Genomic DNA, 17,861 nt, shown 5'->3' on the forward strand with positions numbered 1-17,861 from the left:
CAAAATTTATTGCTTGTAAATTCAGAGACATATTGTCAGAAGTTTATAGAATAAAAGAACAATTTACATTTTACTCAAAAATATACCTATAAAGAGAAAAATCAGACAAACTGAACATTTTGCAGTGGTCTCTTAATTTTTGCCAGAGCGGTTTGTCTCATTATCACTCTTCTCACTTCCCAGGACGTCTTCTTGATTTGCTTCTCCCTTGTCAGTCCTGCTTCTTTTGAGAACGTCAGAGCAAAGGTAACAAGCACTATATATGAAATATTGTATGTCCTCACATGTTCAGTGATGTCCTCAAAGGGGCCTGGATGTCTGGCTAATGTTTAGAGCCAATCCAGCCCTCTTTACTCTTTGTCTATATCAGCCGTAAGGGAGATGAGGGCTACATTAGCAATTAAAGGGAAGCCATCATCAGAAACCAGGTCTTTGTGTTAACCCTTCCCGACCTTTGACGCCACGTAGGCCTCCTGAAAGTCGGTGCCAATCCGACCTATGACGCCTATGTGGCGTCATGGAAAGATCACGTCCCTGCAGATCGGGTGAAAGGGTTAACTCCAATTTCACCCGATCTGCAGGGACAGGGGGAGTTGTACTTTAGCCCAGGGGGCTACGATCGCTCTGATTGGCTGTTGAAAGTGAAACTGCCTATTACAATCTAGCCATGGCCGATGCTGCAATATCATCGGCCATGGCTGGAAACACTGGTGTACCCCCTTCCCCCACCGCCATCGATCGCCTCCCCAGCCCTCCGATCTATGTTCCGCTCCCCTCCGCCATCCTGTCCGCTCCCCCGTCCTCCTGCTCGCTCCCCCCGTGCTCCGATGCCACCCCCCGTCCTCCGATCCACCCCCCATGCTCAGATCTCCCCCCGTTATACTTACCGGGCCTCCCGGTGTCCGTCTGTCTTCTCCCTGGGCGCCGCCATCTTCCAAAATGGCGGGCACGGTGCAGTGCGCCCGCTGAATCGGCCGGCAGATTCTTTCCAGGTATATTTTGATCACTGTGATATAACCTATCACAGTGATCAAAATAAAAAAAATAGTAAATGACCACCCCCTTTATCACCCCCATAGGTACGGCCAATAATAAAATAAAGAAAATATTATTTTTTTCTTTTTCCACTAGGGTTAGAATTAGAGCTAGGGCTAGAGTTAGGGTATTTGCAAACGGTGCGGATTGGCCGCTGCGAATTCGTAGCAGTTTTCCATCAGGTTTACAGTACCATGTAAATCTATGGAAAACCAAATCCGCTGTGCCAATGGTGCGGAAAATACCGTGCGGAAACGCTGCGTTGTATTTTCCGCAGCATGTTAATTTTGTGCGGATTCCGCAGCGTTTTACACCTGTTCCTCAATAGGAATCCGCAGGTGAAATCCGCACAAAAAACACTGGAAATCCGCTGTAACGCAGTGCCTTTTACAAGCGGATTTTTCAAAAATGGTGCGGAAAAATCTCACACGAATCCACAACGTGGGCACATAGCCTTAGGGTTAGGGTTGGAATTAAAGTTAGGATTGGCCGCTGCGAATTCGTAGCAGTTTTCCATCAGGTTTACAGTACCATGTAAATCTATGGAAAACCAAATCCGCTGTGCCAATGGTGCGGAAAATACCGTGCGGAAACGCTGCGTTGTATTTTCCGCAGCATGTTAATTTTGTGTGGATTCCGCAGCGTTTTACACCTGTTCCTCAATAGGAATCCGCAGGTGAAATCCGCACAAAAAACACTGGAAATCCGCTGTAACGCAGTGCCTTTTACCTGCGGATTTTTCAAAAATGGTACGGAAAAATCTCACACGAATCCGCAACATGGGCACATAGCCTTAGGGTTAGGGTTGGAATTAAAGTTAGGGTTGGAATTAGGGCTAGAGATGGAAATAGGGTTAAGGTTAGGGTTAGGGGTGTGTTGGGGTTAGGATTGTGATTAGGGTTATGACTAGAGTTGGGATTAGGGTTAGGGGTGTGTTGGGGTTAGTGTTGAAGTTAGTATTGAGGGGTTTCCACTGTTTAGGCACATCAGGGGTCTCCAAACGCAACATGGCGCCACCATTGATTCCAGCCAATCTTGCGTTCAAAAAGTCAAATGGTGCTCCCTCCCTTCCGAGCCCCGACGTGCGCCCAAACAGTGGTTTACCCCCACATATGGGGTACCAGCGTACTCAGGACAAACTGGGCAACAACTATTGGGGTCCAATTTCTCCTGTTACCCTTGCGAAAATAAAAAATTGCTTGCTAAAACATAATTTTTGAGGAAAGAAAAACTATTTTTTATTTTCACGGCTCTGCGTTATAAACTTCTGTGAAGCACTTGGGGGTTGAAAGTTCTCACCACATATCTAGATAAGTTCCTTGGGGGGTCTAGTTTCCAAAATGGGGTCACTTGTGGGGAAGCTCCAATGTTTAGGCACACGGGGCTCTCCAAACGCGACATGGTGTCCGCTAAAGAGTGCAGCCAATTTTTCATAGAAAAAGTCAAATGGCGCTCCTTCCCTTCAGAGCCCTGTCTTGCGCCCAAACAGTGGTTCCCCCCACATATGAGGTATCGGCGTACTCCGGACAAATTGTACAATAACGTTTGGGGTCCAGTTTCTCTTTTTACCCTTGGGAAAATAAAAAAATTGTTGCTAAAACATCATTTTTGTGACTAAAAAGTTAAATGTTCATTTTTTCCTTCCATGATGCTTCTGCTGCTGTGAAGTACCTGAAGGGTTAATAAACTTCTTGAATGTGGTTTTGAGCATCTTGAGGGGTGCAGTTTTTAGAATGGTGTCACTTTTGGGTATTTTCAGCCATACAGATCCCTCAAACTGACTTCAAATGTGAGATGGTCCCTAAAAAAATGGTTTTGTAAATTTTGTTGTAAAAATGAGAAATCGCTGGTCAAATTTTAACCCTTATAACTTCCTGGCAAAAAAAAAATTTTGTTTCCAAAATTGTGCTGATATAAAGTAGACATGTGGGTAATGTTATTTATTAACTACTTTGTGTCACATAACTCTCTGGTTTAACAGAATAAAAATTCAAATTTGAAAATTGCGAAATTTTCAAAATTTTAGCCAAATTTCCATTTTTTTCACAAATAAACTCAAAAATTATTGATCTAAATTTACCACTAACATGAAGCCCAATATGTCACAAAAAAACAGTCTCAGAACCGTTAGGATCCGTTGAAGCGTTCCCGAGTTATTACCTCATAAAGGGACACTGGTCAGAATTGCAAAAAACGTCCAGGTCATTAAGGTCAAAATAGGCTGGGTCATGAAGGGGTTAAATGAATTTTTTTTAAAAATATTGGCAACTTTTCTCACACATCACAATTAGTGTTAAAAAGAAGAAACCTTGCAATTTTCCATTGGGACTTTTTTAGACTCTAATTTACTGTTGTTTTAGGAAACGTCACATGTGCATCATCCACATTGAAGCATTTAATGAGTGTGTGCACAGCTCATTGTGAGTGAAGGTGGAGCAAGGTCAGCTGTGACAACACCTATTGTAATTGGAAAACCTAAAAAAGAACCGCACTCCAAGAACCAAATAATAATACCAGAATCTTTATTAAATAACCAGTAAAAACACATCATGCGTATATTATAGGGATGACAAAGATCACCAACCAAAAGGCAGTACGGAATCCAAGTGGTAAATAGTGTTAAAACAGTAGGTATCAGATTATAGCCCTATATTCACTTCAGAAAGTGCAAGTGCCTTGTGCTAAATAGCATAATAATCACATTGGCCCATTGTGATACGTAGGGATATATATAAATCAAAGAGCATAAGTGCAAAATGTTACCCAAACATGCATATTGTTGCCAAGATCATTGGTGAGTGAATAATAACTGTAGGCTAACCAGTCATATTACCTGAGGAAACCACACTGCCTCGAGCCCCAACATGCATGTCGGCGCGGTGCCTTCTTCCAGTGGATTCCGTACTGCCTTTTGGTTGGTGATCTTTGTTATCTTTTGCATTCCCTATAATATACGCATGATGTGTTTTTACTGGTTATTTAATAAAGATTTTGGTATTATTATTTGGTTCTTGGAGTGTGGTTCTTTTTAGGTTTTCCTGTCTACTTGCTTTGCACTGAACTTTTAACATATACCCGAGCACCCCTAGTATTTTGGCTGGTGGTGCATGCATGGTCTGGTATATATGATTACCGTAATACCTATTGTAATTGGTAGATCCTGTGTATAGAGACGTTGCCTATCATTGTAACACTGCCTCTGCGGATAAAGAGCTTTCTGAAAACTTTCTAAAAGGACCTGAGGTGTGAGTCTAAAAAGCCCCAGTGGCCAGTGTGAAAGTTGCAAGATGACCAATTTTGTTTATGGATACAAATTGTGATTTAAAAAAAATACACATAACCCAAAAACCTGAGTTCAACAGTAAGTCATATTCTGATGATACATTACCTTTAAACTCAGCCAACCCACTTCAATCATGTCACATTAGCGTATATGGATAAGGTTATGGTACATTCATTTCTTATGAATATCTTTGATACGGTCACACATGATATAGGGTTTTAAACATAAATACATGTATTTGTAGTGGTATCCAGAAGTCCGACACCATTGTCCTAACACTCCCATCATTCTGGTGGGCACAAAACTGGATCTGAGGGATGACAAAGACACCATTGAACGACTGAGGGACAAAAGACTATCGCCGATCACATATCCTCAGGGTCTAGCGATGGCTCGAGAAATAGGTAAGATTTTTGAAGGTATTCATGGGGACAAGGATAAACCTGTACTAAATCTATACATCTGCTCCTTGTATCACACTCACAGTAGTAATGACCTCGCGGGGCTGAAGATCTGGTATTCATAGATTGTTCACCTATCTGTCCGTATAATGGCTCTGCAGGGTCAGACAAAAGGGTATTGGACCCCTGAAGACACTTATACCCCGTGATCACCAGATCTCCAGTCTGAATGTCAGCCTCCTAGACCAGGAGTGTGGCATGGAGGGGTGGTATAGATGGTGAATGTCAGATGAATTAGCACTGAAATCTGATTTCTTTAACACTTTGAAACAAAGATTTTAAATTTCTTCCACTTACATCAACTTCTAGAAGCCGCTCTAAGAATTTAGCCCAATTTTTCTTGAGTATCAAATCCAACTTGCTAATTGTTGGGAATGAAATGAAGGTAAATACGGTAAGTACATCTAATTAGATAGAGCAGGCGGACATCATAGATGTTAGTTCTCTGCTTAGAATCCCACTCTGAACCAAAACATCATTTCTCCATCGCCACATTGGGGGACACAGGACCGTGGGTGTATGCTGCTGCCACTAGGAGGCTGACACTAAGTAAATACAAAAAAGGTTAGCTCTTCCTCTGCAGTATACACCGCCCACTGGCTTCGGATAATACCAGTTCTTGCTTAGTGTCCGTAGGAGGCACACTGCGTCTGAATTTTTCCAGACGTTTCAGTTTTTAATTTTTATTTTTATCTTTGCGCAAGAGGACGATGGGGGCGACGGACCCTTTTAATGGGGGCTGATCTCCCACGAAACACCAACAGGCGAGCATGGCAAATTTACTCCCCATATCCTTTCCTGTGACGTGGGATGTTTGGCCGTGACCTAGCCCTGTAAAATCCTAGGGAACTCTTAGGGTATGTGCACACGTATCTGTGAGGGCTGCGGATTTTTCCACAGCGGATTTGATAAATCCGCAGTGCAAAACCGCTGCGTTTTTTCCTGTGGGTTTATCGCGGTTTCTATTGCGGATTCCGCTGCGGGTTTACAACTGCAGTTTTCTATTGGAGCAGGTGTAAACCCGCAGCGGAATCCGCACAAAGAATTGACATGCTGCAGAATGTAAACGCTGCGTTTCCGCGCGTTTTTTTCCGCAGCATGTGCACTGCGGATTTCGTTTCCCATAGGTTTACATAATACTGTAAACGCATGGGAAACCGCTGCGGACCCGCAGCTGCGGATCCGCAGCAAAATCTGCATGTGCACATACCCTTAGGATACACAGAGGCACTTTCACTGAGCACAGTCCGGCCGCCCTCCCTCTGCACCACCACTGTGGGACAGCGATACTCACCTCACCTGAAGAGGGCCACAAGCGGTGAGTCTGATAGGGTAGGGGGGCTCCCAAGCGCACCGCGGGCTCGGCCGCATTTCGCGGCCGGGCACCGCTAATTTAGTCCCCGGCTTCGGCCTTAGCTAGGCCGCGTTCCACCCACTGCACGCGTCACGTGCGAGGCCCCGCCCACCGCTTCAGTGCTTCTCGCACATTGCGAGAAGCGCCTCTCAACTCTCAGCGGCCATCTTGGACTGAAGAGAGAGCTCCCGGTGTCTCTCAGGAGCCTCAGAACGCCACCAAATCAAGGAGTGCGTCCCTCTCCGGTCTCAGTACAGCATCCGGACACAGGACCTGGGTAGGTGCGCTGCACACTGACACAGGCCCTCCTACTCCTGCACACAGTGCCCCACAGCCCTGCACGGAGGTTAACTGACAACATGTCTCTGCATAAACCCAAAAGGTCTGCAAAAACACATAGTGTTCTTCACTTCTTGCACCTCCTGTCAGGCTGCGCTACGAAGGCGGGCATACTGCTCCGCTCTGTAACGCTTGTGACCCTAAATGCGCTCAGGACCCCCCCGCCGCAAACGAGCCCGCGGTGACCAGTCCCCCTGAGTGGGCTTTGTCACTTTCGCAATCTATGGCTTCTTTGACTAAAGCTATCGAGTCCCTCCAGGATCCAACCAGGAGCAGGACCACTAATCCCCCTATTCAGGAAGTTTCCCCTACGGTTGCGGAATCTTCAGCCTGCAGGGGCCGCTCTCACTCTAGGCATAAGCGGCTATCTAGGAAAGCGTCCGTAGCTCGGCCCTCTGGTGCCTCGGCGTCTGTTAGCTCCGCTTCCCGCTCTCGCTCCCTAGGCACCTCTTCCGACCAGGACTTTGATCCTGAGTCTGATGGGCCTCTAGATCTGGAGTCGCCAGGTTATCAGAGCACTATAGATAGTCTCATCGAGGCCATCAACCAGTCCCTTCAGGTTGATGAGGAACCGGCGACCTCCAGTACGGATAATTCGGTATCTTTTAAAACGACCAAATGTACTCACAGGGTGTTTGCCAATCACCCGAAGTTCCAGGACATAGTCCAGCGGCATAGGGAGCGTCCAGACAAACGCTTTCAGGGCCAGAGATCTCTGGAGTCCAAATATCGTTTTTCTCCTGATCTCTGCAAACAATGGACAGAATCCCCTCCTGTGGATCCTCCTGTCTCACGTTTGTCCTCTAAAACTGTCCTGTCCGTGCCGGACAGATCTTCTATCAAAGATCCCACAGACCGCCTAGTTGACAGTCTCGCCCGTTCAGCTTTTGAGGCTTCAGGCTCGGCACTCTTTCCCTCCTTTGCTGCTACCTGGGTAGCCAAAGCCGTGACTTCTTGGGCAGACTCCCTGCACAAGGCCTTACAAAGCAGTGATCTTCCTTCTGACTTAGTGGAGTTAGCAAATCAAATTTCCCTGGCGGGCGATTACTTAGTAAACGCTTCCCTGGACGCAGCGAACTGCTCTGCACTTACGGCTTCAATTTGCGAAAAGCTGGACAAACTGATTTCAGACACTACGGGGGGAAAAAGTACTTCCCTTCCCCAGCAGAGGTTCAGACAACCGCTCCGACGACAGCCGCAGGCTTGTTTTTGGCCCTTTCGTGGATCTTACGCATGGCATTCCTCAGCCAATTCCCCTGGCTCAGGGCACCGCGTCGGCAGAGACAAAAGCCCTCTGGCTCCATACAGGCCCAACCATTCCTGGAGGGGCCTCCCCACACAGTCTAGGTCCAGTGGATCCAGACCCCAACTGTCTTCCTCTAAATGACTCGCAATCTCTTCCGGACGACACCAGCAAAGTAGGCGGACGCCTTCTCTTGTTTCGTCATGTCTGACTCTGTCATTGACGACGAGTTGGTCATGGATCTGGTGTTCTCCGGTTACAAAATCGATTTTTCCTTCCCCCCTCCAACCCCGTTTTTCGCTTCCCGCCCTCCCAAAGTGGGAATGCTCACTCGGGCTTTTTCCAAGGCCATTCAGTCGCTCCGACAAGATGGAGTGATTGTCCCTGTCCCAGAGGACGAAAGTTTCTGCGGCTTTTATTCAAATCTGTTTATGGTCCCCAAAAAGGATGGAACAGTAAGGCCCATCCTGGACCTAAAGCTCTTTAACAGATTTGTTAAAGTCCGTCATTTCAGGATGGAATCTCTCCGTTCTGTCATTGCCTCGATGGAACAAGGTGAATTCTTAGCATCCATCGACATCCGTGATGCATACCTCCACATCCCAATCTTCCCACCTCATCAAAGGTTCCTTCGCTTCGCCGTCGTAGAACATTTTCAGTTCACGGCCTTGCCCTTCGGCCTTGCCACCACCCCCAGAGTTTTCACAAAGGTCATGGCCATTCTGCATTCTCGGGGTCTAGTCGTGCTTCCTTACCTAGACGACTTACTGGTCAAAGGCCCATCTTTCCAAGCCTGCGAGGAGTGCGTCCATATTTCCTTGGATACTCTTTCCCGGTTGGGCTGGTTGATCAACCTAAAAAAGTCATCTCCTGTTCCAGCTCAACGGATCTCCTTTCTGGGCATGACCCTGGACACCTTCCTAGGGTTGGTGCTTCTTCCTCGGGACAAGGTCCTGGCTCTTCAACAGGGGGTCTGGAAGCTTCTTCAGCCATCCCCTTGTTCCATCCGTTTCGGCATGAGGATTCTCGGGAAGATGGTGGCCGCAATGGAGGCCGTTCCATTTGCGCAACTGCACATCCGTCCCCTACAGCATGCTCTGCTGGACGCATGGGACGGGAGTCCCTTTTCCCTCGACTGACTGTGTCCTCTCTCTCTTCGGGTCAAGCGGTCACTCCAATGGTGGATACTCTGATCCTCTCTCCTCCAAGGGAGGTCTTTCTTCCCAGTCCATTGGCTGGTAGTCACTACCGACGCCAGCCTCCTAGACTGGGGTGCGGTTTTACGCCATCACACTGCGCAGGGAACTTGGACTCATCTCGAGTCTTGCCTTCCCATCAATATCCTGGAGATACGTGCGATTCGGCTATCCCTAAAGCGGTTCCATCATCTCCTAGTAGGCCACCCCATCCGTATCCAGTTGAGCAATGCCACGGCTGTGGCTTATATAAACCATCAAGGGGGAACCCGCAGAGCTGCAATGCGCGAGGTAGAGCACATCCTTCGCTGGGTCGAAAACAACCTCTCGGTCATATCGGCAGTTCACATTCCGGGAGTGGAGAATTGGGCCGCGGATTTCCTCAGCCGGCAAGGTCTCGCCTCAGGAGAGTGGTCTCTCCATCAGGACATATTCCAACTGATTTGCCATCGTTGGGGTACTCCGGACGTAGACTTGATTGCTTCCGGGTTCAATGCCAAGGTACCTCAATTTGTACCGGTCCCGGGACCCCAGAGCGATCGGGGCGGACGCGCTAGTCCTTCCTTTGGAGTCAGTTTCGCCTCCCTTACCTGTTTACCCCCCTGCCCCTGCTTCCCAGAGTAATCAGGAAGATCAAGGCAGAGGGTGTCCCGGTGATTCTCATCGCCCCGGATTGGCCTCGCAGGCCGTGGTATGCAGAGCTGATCCAGCTCCTCACAGACGTTCCTTGGCGCCTACCAGATCATCCAGATCTACTTTCTCAGGGCCCGATTTACCACCAGAACTCAGGGGCCGTGTGTTTGACGGCATAGCTGTTGAATCCTGGGTTCTAACTCAAGCGGGTTTCTCTCGTGAGGTAGTCTCCACCTTGATCAATGCCCGAAAGCCTGTATCATCGCGCATCTACCATCGGATCTGGAGGATCTTCTTCGATTGGTGCAGAGGCAGAGGTCGCCCTCTGATGGTTTTCAACATCCCTACCATCCTGGATTTCCACCAATTCGGTCTGGACTTGGGGCTTTTGCCTAGTTCCCTTAAAGGGCAGGTCTCGGCCTTGTCAGTCCTTTTTCAACGGAAAATCGCTTCCAAGCCTCAGGTCAGAACTTTTTTTCAGGAAGTCTCTCAGGTGGTGCCTCCCTACAGAGCGCCTCTAGAGGCTTGGGACCTTAATCTGGTCCTAGGTGTCCTGCAGGAATCTCCCTTCGAGCCGTTGCAGGACATCCCTCTATCTCTTCTTTCATGGAAAGTGACCTTCCTCGTCGCTATTACCTCGATCAGACGAGTCTCGAAGTTGGCTGCTCTTTCCTGTCGGACGCCGTTCCTTACGTTCCACCAAGACAAGGTGGTCCTCAGACCGTCCCCTACTTTTCTCCCGAAGGTGGTATCTTCCTTCCACCTTAATGAAGATATCGTACTTCTGTCACTTTGCCCTACTCCAACGCACCGCGAAGTACGTGTCCAGGACGGCATCCTTTCGTCAGACGGATGCTCTGTTCGTGCTCCCGGCGAGACACCGGAAGGGACTGGCCGCTTCTAAGTCGACAATTGTCAGATGGATTCGGTGGACCATTCAAGAGGCTTACCGCGTCAGAGGCAAGCCTATCCCTGCGGTCCTCAGGGCACACTCCACTCGGTCGGTGGGTGCTTCCTGGGCCATTCAAAATCAAGCGTCTGCAGAGCAGGTTTGCAAAGCTGCAACCTGGTCTAGCCTGCACACCTTTTCAAAGCATTACAATGTCCATACTCAGGCATCCTCAGATGCAAGCCTGGGCAGGCGTATTCTGCAGGCAGCGGTTGCGCACCTGTAGTCAGCAGGTGCCATAAGTTTACACTGTTGGGTTGTTATTCCCCACCCAGGGACTGCTTTTGGACGTCCCATGGTCCTGTGTCCCCCAATGTGGCTATGGAGAAATAGGGATTTTTGTGTACTCACAGTAAAATCCTTTTCTCTGAGCCACTCTTTGGGGACACAGCACCCACCCTTGTTTTTGGCTTATTGCCTATGATGAGTGTTTTAGTCTTTGACATGTTGTTACTATGGTTAAATCTTGTTAACCTCCTACTGCTTGGCTACGAACTGGTATTATCCGGAGCCAGTGGGCGGTGTATACTGCAGAGGAGGAGCTAACCTATTTTGTATTTAATTAGTGTCAGCCTCCTAGTGGCAGCAGCATACACCCCCGGTCCTGTGTCCCTCAATGAGTGGCTCGGAGAAAAAGGTTTTACGGTGAGTACACAAAAATCCCTATTTTGGGGTACACACTATGCTTTGATCGCTTTTTTTGCATTTTTTTAGAGTGGGGTCATGATCAGAAAACAGGGATTTTGTTGTTTCAAATTTTCTGACATTTCCTGTTCAGGATATAGCCTCTTCCACCCTATGAGGTACTAACATGAGTTGTTTGTAACTTAGATGTGAAGAACATGAAGGAAAAATCTACTATTAGGACTAATAGCCGCCTGATAATTTCAAGATTTTTTTACTTTTTCAATGTAGATATTGATGTGAAAGATAGAACATTACCAAAAATGTAAAAAAAAAAATTTTTACATGATTTTAAAGGGAACCTGTCACCCCGTTTTTTCAGATTGAGATATAAATACTGTTAAATAGGGCCTGCGCTGTGCGTTACAATAGTGTATGTAGTGTACCCTGATTCCCCACCTATGCTGCGCAATACATTACCAAAGTCGCCGTTTTCGCCTGTCAATCAGGCTGGTCTGGTCAGGTGGGCATGGTGACATCGCTCTTTTCTTCCCCAGCTTTCCGTTGGTGGCGTAGTGGTGTGCGCATGTCGCAGTGACGAATCCACTTCGTGCACGTGAAGGAGCAGCGCGCGATCTGCGCTATTACCCCCTGTCATCGGTGGGGGCGGCCATCTTCCTGGGGCCGCGCGTGCGCAGATGGAGTGCTCTGCTGCACGGGGCTTCAGGAAAATGGCCGCGGGATGCCGCGCGTGCGCAGAAGAAATCGCGGCGGCCATTTTCCCAAAGCCGAGATGCAAACGGGGTGACAGGTTCCCTTTAACATCAGGTCGTTTTCTGATAACACATTCCCTTTAATGAGAACTTGCATGGCTCCTGTGTTAGTAAACTCTTGTATTTTCCATGAAGAATCTTGGAAGATAATATTTTTATCTTCTTTGATCTCAGAGGTGCTCTGATCCTCCATGGAACATTTATAAATACACCGACAGTCAACAACTGTATGATTTCTAATTATCTCCAGGGATTACCTGGGGCTTTTCTTTATTTATACCCTTTTGTGAATATTGGTGTTCTCCACATAAATGTAGGCTTTTCTCTATTTGTAATCTTGCCTGAAGAAGGAGCCAGTGTGCTCTGAAAGCTGCAAACATATTATTTTCTGGTTAGCCAATAAAGGTATCACTCCCAGAATACTTCTGTCATGATAGTAAAATTCAAAGCTTCTTAATAAGTAAAAGCAGCTCCTGACCACCAGGTAAGTCACACCACTGATTAGTTTCTTTGTTCTTCGAACTACCAAACCCTAAGGTTGAGTTCACACAAGTGTACTTTACGGATTGTATACGGACCGCAATGGCCAGACAGACCTCAGGTTGCCTGAGTGAACTTACCGTCTCATAGACTCAGGAGGCTTTAAGACTTGCATTGCGGGCCATACATGGACTCTTAAGTACGCTCCTGTGAACCTGGCCTAAAGGTATGTAGACAGTTTTTTGAGTAGTTTTTAGTTTTGAAGAATTTCCGTTCAAATTGTGCTTCAAAAACTCTGTGTGCACATAGCCTAAGTGTGAGATTTGACTGGCCTGAGGACATTAACGCCTTCTTTACTCTAACCGTACCCAGAGTAACTAATCAAACCTATCTTTGTTAGTAACAAGTCCTAAGGCTACGTTCAGATTTGCGTTGTGCGCCGCTGCGTCGGCGACGCAACGCACAACGCAAATAAAAACGCACCAAAATGCACGCAAAAACGCTGCGTTTTGCGACGCATGCGTCCTTTTTTGCCGAAATTTGGACGCAAGAAAAATGCAACTTGTTGCGTTTTCCGCGCCCGACGCTTGCGGCAAAAAAAACGCATGCGTCGCACAACGCATGTCCATGCGCCCCCCATGTTAAATATAGGGGCGCATGACGCATGCGTTGCCGCAGCGTTTCCCGACGCAGCGTCGGGAAACGCTAATGTGAACGTTGCCTAAGAGATACCTTTGCGGCCATAATTTTTTCACCAAAAGAGGTAATTAGAAGAGGCTATATAGAGTTACTCACAGCACAGAGAACAGAAAATAACAGAACATTTTCATTTATAGGTGAAAATTGTAGTAAATTCTTAGTTAATGTGTTCTAAAACATTGTGATTTTGGGCACCAGTTGGTAACTCTGATTGTTTTATGTTTAAGGTTCTGTCAAGTACTTGGAGTGCTCGGCCCTCACCCAGCGCGGTCTGAAGACGGTGTTTGATGAAGCTATCCGTGCCGTCCTCTGCCCTCCACCCGTGAAGCGACCTGGCAAGAAATGTACAGTTTTCTGAGCACCAATAGACTGGAAGCTGGACCAAACTCATACCATCTCTTTCCAAAGACGTGAAACCCCACCAGCGAGGAACGTGGGGTGAACGGAGACCTGCAGATGTTTTCCGTGGTTTAGTGTTTTGTGAATGTACGGAGCATGGGGTGGGAGGGGGATGGGTGACACAGCGAACCACTCGGAGGAGAGTGACTTCTACTTTACTTCCAATGCCAAGTGGTGGGTCTAGACTTGTGACCCCCTCCGCGTGAATATGCGATACCTGACACTGTGTATATGGCACAGCAGTGGGATTCCTTTTGCAGAGATGTTATGTGGACCAGTTCATCACCTGAAATTGAACTTTACTTGGAAAGGAGGAGGGTGGTCTGCCTGTGTCATGGTGCATTAATAATCTCTGCCCATCTAGTATTTCTATTGCATGGGGATAATGTCTGGTTTTCTTGTTCTGTGTCCTGGTTACAAGAAATCTGTGAATCATGTAGTCAATTTGGTATTAATTTGTGAGTATATAAACATCTTGTCGAGTCATGATGCTTTATGAAAAAACTGTGGAAATACTGTATGGCGGCCCATGTTCTGAAGGATTAAAACAGTACTGTGAATGTACAAGCTGTTTCTATAAAGAGGCAGGGTTTAATAACCATGGGCATACTTCTAATTACATTTTGTTTAAAAAAAACTTTATTGACTCTGATTGTCTGTTTGATGGGTCCAGTATAGAATTCCCATTGATGAGTATGTGCTACTCGGCAAGACCTACTACATCCAAAAACAGCAGCAAGCCCAAACATATCTGAGGCACCATAGAGATCCTTGTGAAAATCCAATCTTTATAACTGAATTTTTAGAACATCACATCAGTAAAGAGACAAAAATAGAGCAACGTTTCAGCCAAATGGCCTTTCTCAAACCTAAAATGCTGACTGTAGTTTAGGCTTGAGAAAGACCATTTGGCCAAAATTTTGCTCTATTTTTGTCTCATGACTGAAGTAATGTTCTAAATATTCTAGAATAAAGATTGGATTTTTACAAAGATCTCTATGGTGCCTCGAATATGTTTCGATTTGTCTATTTAATGGGTTCAGCAGGAGAGAATTTGGAGGGGGTCTTGTATGTTGGCCTTTGATGCATATCATGTTGTCACAGTTTATGGAACCCACCTCCGGGTTTTATTGCGACCACCACAAGCACAAGTTTTACGGTATGTTCACACTGTGTCTTTTTCCAGCGTTTTTTCAAATGAGAAAGGCTCAAAAGAATGGACCTATTCATTTCTATGTAAAAATGACCTGCTGTTCATATGCTAAGGCTTTCAGAAAATCCCAAGCATTCAAAAGAAGGAAAATCTTCACTCTTCTGGCATTTCTCACTAGGAACTTGCTCAATACTTTACAATACGAGTCAATGGGAAGGCAAGGAAGTTGTCTGAGCATCTTTTTAAACATCTTAGCTTCACAAAATGTTAGCTTTATTTTCAATATTTTAATCATTTATAAAACGTCCAGCAAAAAGGTAAAAAAATGTATTTACAAAATAACAGAGCGCTCGGGAAACAACTAAAAAAGACAGAGCAGGTATCAGACCTCCAGAAAAGAGGGATTCCTGAAAGAACCTGTCAGCTTCACCAGGACCCCCCAAACCATCACCATGTATTTGTTTCATTGAAGTATGTCCTGCTTGCAGAACAAATGTTTTTTTTATAGCAAGTGTGAACAAACTCTAAAGTCAGAAAACCCAGTACCGACCCATCCAATTAGCATTGTTTTTTCTTTAATTTGTATAATAACGTCATAAAGAACAATGATGATGCAAAATTGTTTTTGGGGATTGTAACATACGTTGTAGTCTGGGTGAGATGATCAAGATAAAAGATATGTAAAATGAGAGGGCTATGAAATTTTTGTGTAATTTGGTTTCTTTCCTTCAACCAGTAATAACCCAAAATGGGCCATTCTCATATCGAGTCACAAAGACTAGTAACATAGCATGGTAGTCAGCAAAGCAAATGTGGGATGCATCAGAAGGAACCTTGGTATCTATGATGAGAACATATTTTTTTTTCTATATACTGTAAATCACTAGTCCGAGCACGTGTAAAATATTGAGTATCAGTGTACAAGAAAGACTTAATGGAGTTACCTGGGACTTTTATTATTTTTGTGAATGGGGCTAAGAACTAACAGGCAGGTAGTTGATAACTACCTGCCTGTTCTGCATGGGGATGATTTCAGGCAGCAATTTTGCTGGTTCATCTCTTGTCAACAGAGCAGCTCTCCTCCTTCCGGGCCACTGTGTCGAAGAGCGTGACTGCTGATGTCATGCTGATTGACAGCCAGTTCCTAGCAGTTAAGCAGCAGGGAACCTGCTGTCAATCAGCATGACATCAGCAGAGATGTCCTGTCAATACAGCACAGGGGAAGAGAAGATGCTCTTCTGTGAACATGATGTCAGCAGCAGGGGAATCACTGGCAGGAGCGGTCTGTGACCCTTCTGAGATAGCAGAAATCATCGCTGGCCTGAACAGGCAGGTCAGGTGGTTAGCCCCAGGCACAAAAATAATAAAAGTCTCGAATAAACCCTATAAAGGGAACCTTTCACCTTGTAAAATGCTATTTACCTGTAGATATAGTCTTTATACAGTCATGGCCAAAAGTATTAACACCCCTGCAATTCTGTCAGATAATACTCAGTTTCTTCCTAAAAATGATTGCAATCACAAATTCTTTGGCATTATCTTCATTTAATTTGTCTTAAATGAAAAAACACAAAAGAGTATGAAGCGAAAAGCAAAACATTGATCATTTCACACAAAACTCCAAAAATGGGCCAGACAAAAGTATTGGCACCCTCAGCCTAATACTTGGTTGCACAACCTTTAGCCAAAATAACTGCGACCAACCGCTTCCGGTAACCATCAATGAGTTTCTTACAATGCTCTGCTGGAATTTTAGACCATTCTTCTTTGGCAAACTGCTCCAGGTCCCTGATATTTGAAGGGTGCCTTCTCCAAACTGCCATTTTTAGATCTCTCCACAGGTGTTCTATGGGATTCAGGTCTGGACTCATTGCTGGCCACCTTAGAAGTCTCCAGTGCTTTCTCTCAAACCATTTTCTAGTGCCTTTTGAAGTGTGTTTTGGGTCATTGTCCTGCTGGAATACCCATGACCTCCGAGGGAGACCCAGCTTTCTCACACTGGGCCCTACATTATGCTGCAAAATTTGTTGGTAGTCTTCAGACTTCATAATGCCATGCACACGGTCAAGCAGCCCAGTGCCAGAGGCAGCAAAGCAACCCCAAAACATCAGGGAACCTCCTCCATGTTTGACTGTAGGGACCGTGTTCTTTTCTTTGAATGCCTCTTTTTTTCTCCTGTAAACTCTATGTTGATGCCTTTGCCCAAAAAGCTCTACTTTTGTCTCATCTGACCAGAGAACATTCTTCCAAAACGTTTTAGGCTTTTTCAGGTAAGTTTTGGCAAACTCCAGCCTGGCTTTATGTCTCGGGGTAAGAAGTGGGGTCTTCCTGGGTCTCCTACCATACAGTCCCTTTTCATTCAGACGCCGACGGATACTACGGGTTGACATTGTTGTACCCTCGGACTGCAGGGCAGCTTGAACTTGTTTGGATGTTAGTCGAGGTTCTTTATCCAACATCCGCACAATCTTGCGTTGAAATCTCTTGTCAATTTTTCTTTTCCGTCCACATCTAGGGAGGTTAGCCACAGTGCCATGGGCTTTAAACTTCTTGATGACACTGCACACAGTAGACACAGGAACATTCAGGTCTTTGGAGATGGACTTGTAGCCTTGAGATTGCTCATGCTTCCTCACAATTTGGTTTCTCAAGTCCTCAGACAGTTCTTTGGTCTTCTTTCTTTTCTCCATGCTCAATGTGGTTCACACAATGACACAGGACAGAGGTTGAGTCAACTTTAATCCATGTCAACTGGCTGCAAGTGTGATTTAGTTATTGCCAACACCTGTTAGGTGCCACAGGTAAGTTACAGGTGCTATTAATTACACAAATTAGAGAAGCATCACATGATTTTTCGAACGGTGCCAATACTTTTGTTTGGTGTGGAATTATATCCAATTTGGCTTTAGGACAATTCTTTTGGTGCTTTTTCATTTAAGACAAATTAAATGAAGATTATAATAATACAGAATTTGTGATTGCAATCATTTTCAGGAAGAAACTGAGTATTATCTGACAGAATTGCAGGGGTGTTAATACTTTTGGCCATGACTGTAGGTTTAATCCGAAAGTAAATAGAGTTAAAATGCTGCATGGCTGCCTTTCTGAAAGTGCAGCTAAAGGGGAAAAAATTAACTTACAGTTAGGTCCATATATATTTGGACAGAGACAAAATTTTTCTAATTTTGGCTACAGACATTACCACAATGAATTTTAAACAAAACAATTCAGATGCAGTTG

General features: G+C 45.7%; 1 protein-coding gene across 1 annotated transcript in view; it reads left to right on the forward strand.

Annotated features, from left to right (window-relative positions):
* Nucleotides 1-14,035, forward strand: part of RAC3 (Rac family small GTPase 3) — a 38,362-nt gene extending 24,327 nt beyond the window's left edge. Inside the window, exons 4-6 of the mRNA XM_069752472.1 lie at nucleotides 184-246; nucleotides 4,563-4,722; nucleotides 13,297-14,035. Coding sequence (XP_069608573.1) covers nucleotides 184-246; nucleotides 4,563-4,722; nucleotides 13,297-13,427 — 354 coding nt within the window. The 3' untranslated portion in view covers nucleotides 13,428-14,035. The remainder of the gene's footprint in view (nucleotides 1-183; nucleotides 247-4,562; nucleotides 4,723-13,296) is intronic.
* The last annotated feature ends 3,826 nt before the right edge of the window (nucleotides 14,036-17,861 follow it).

This window comes from Ranitomeya imitator, chromosome 2, assembly GCF_032444005.1.
Source record: "Ranitomeya imitator isolate aRanImi1 chromosome 2, aRanImi1.pri, whole genome shotgun sequence".
Taxonomy (NCBI): Eukaryota; Metazoa; Chordata; class Amphibia; order Anura; family Dendrobatidae; genus Ranitomeya; species Ranitomeya imitator.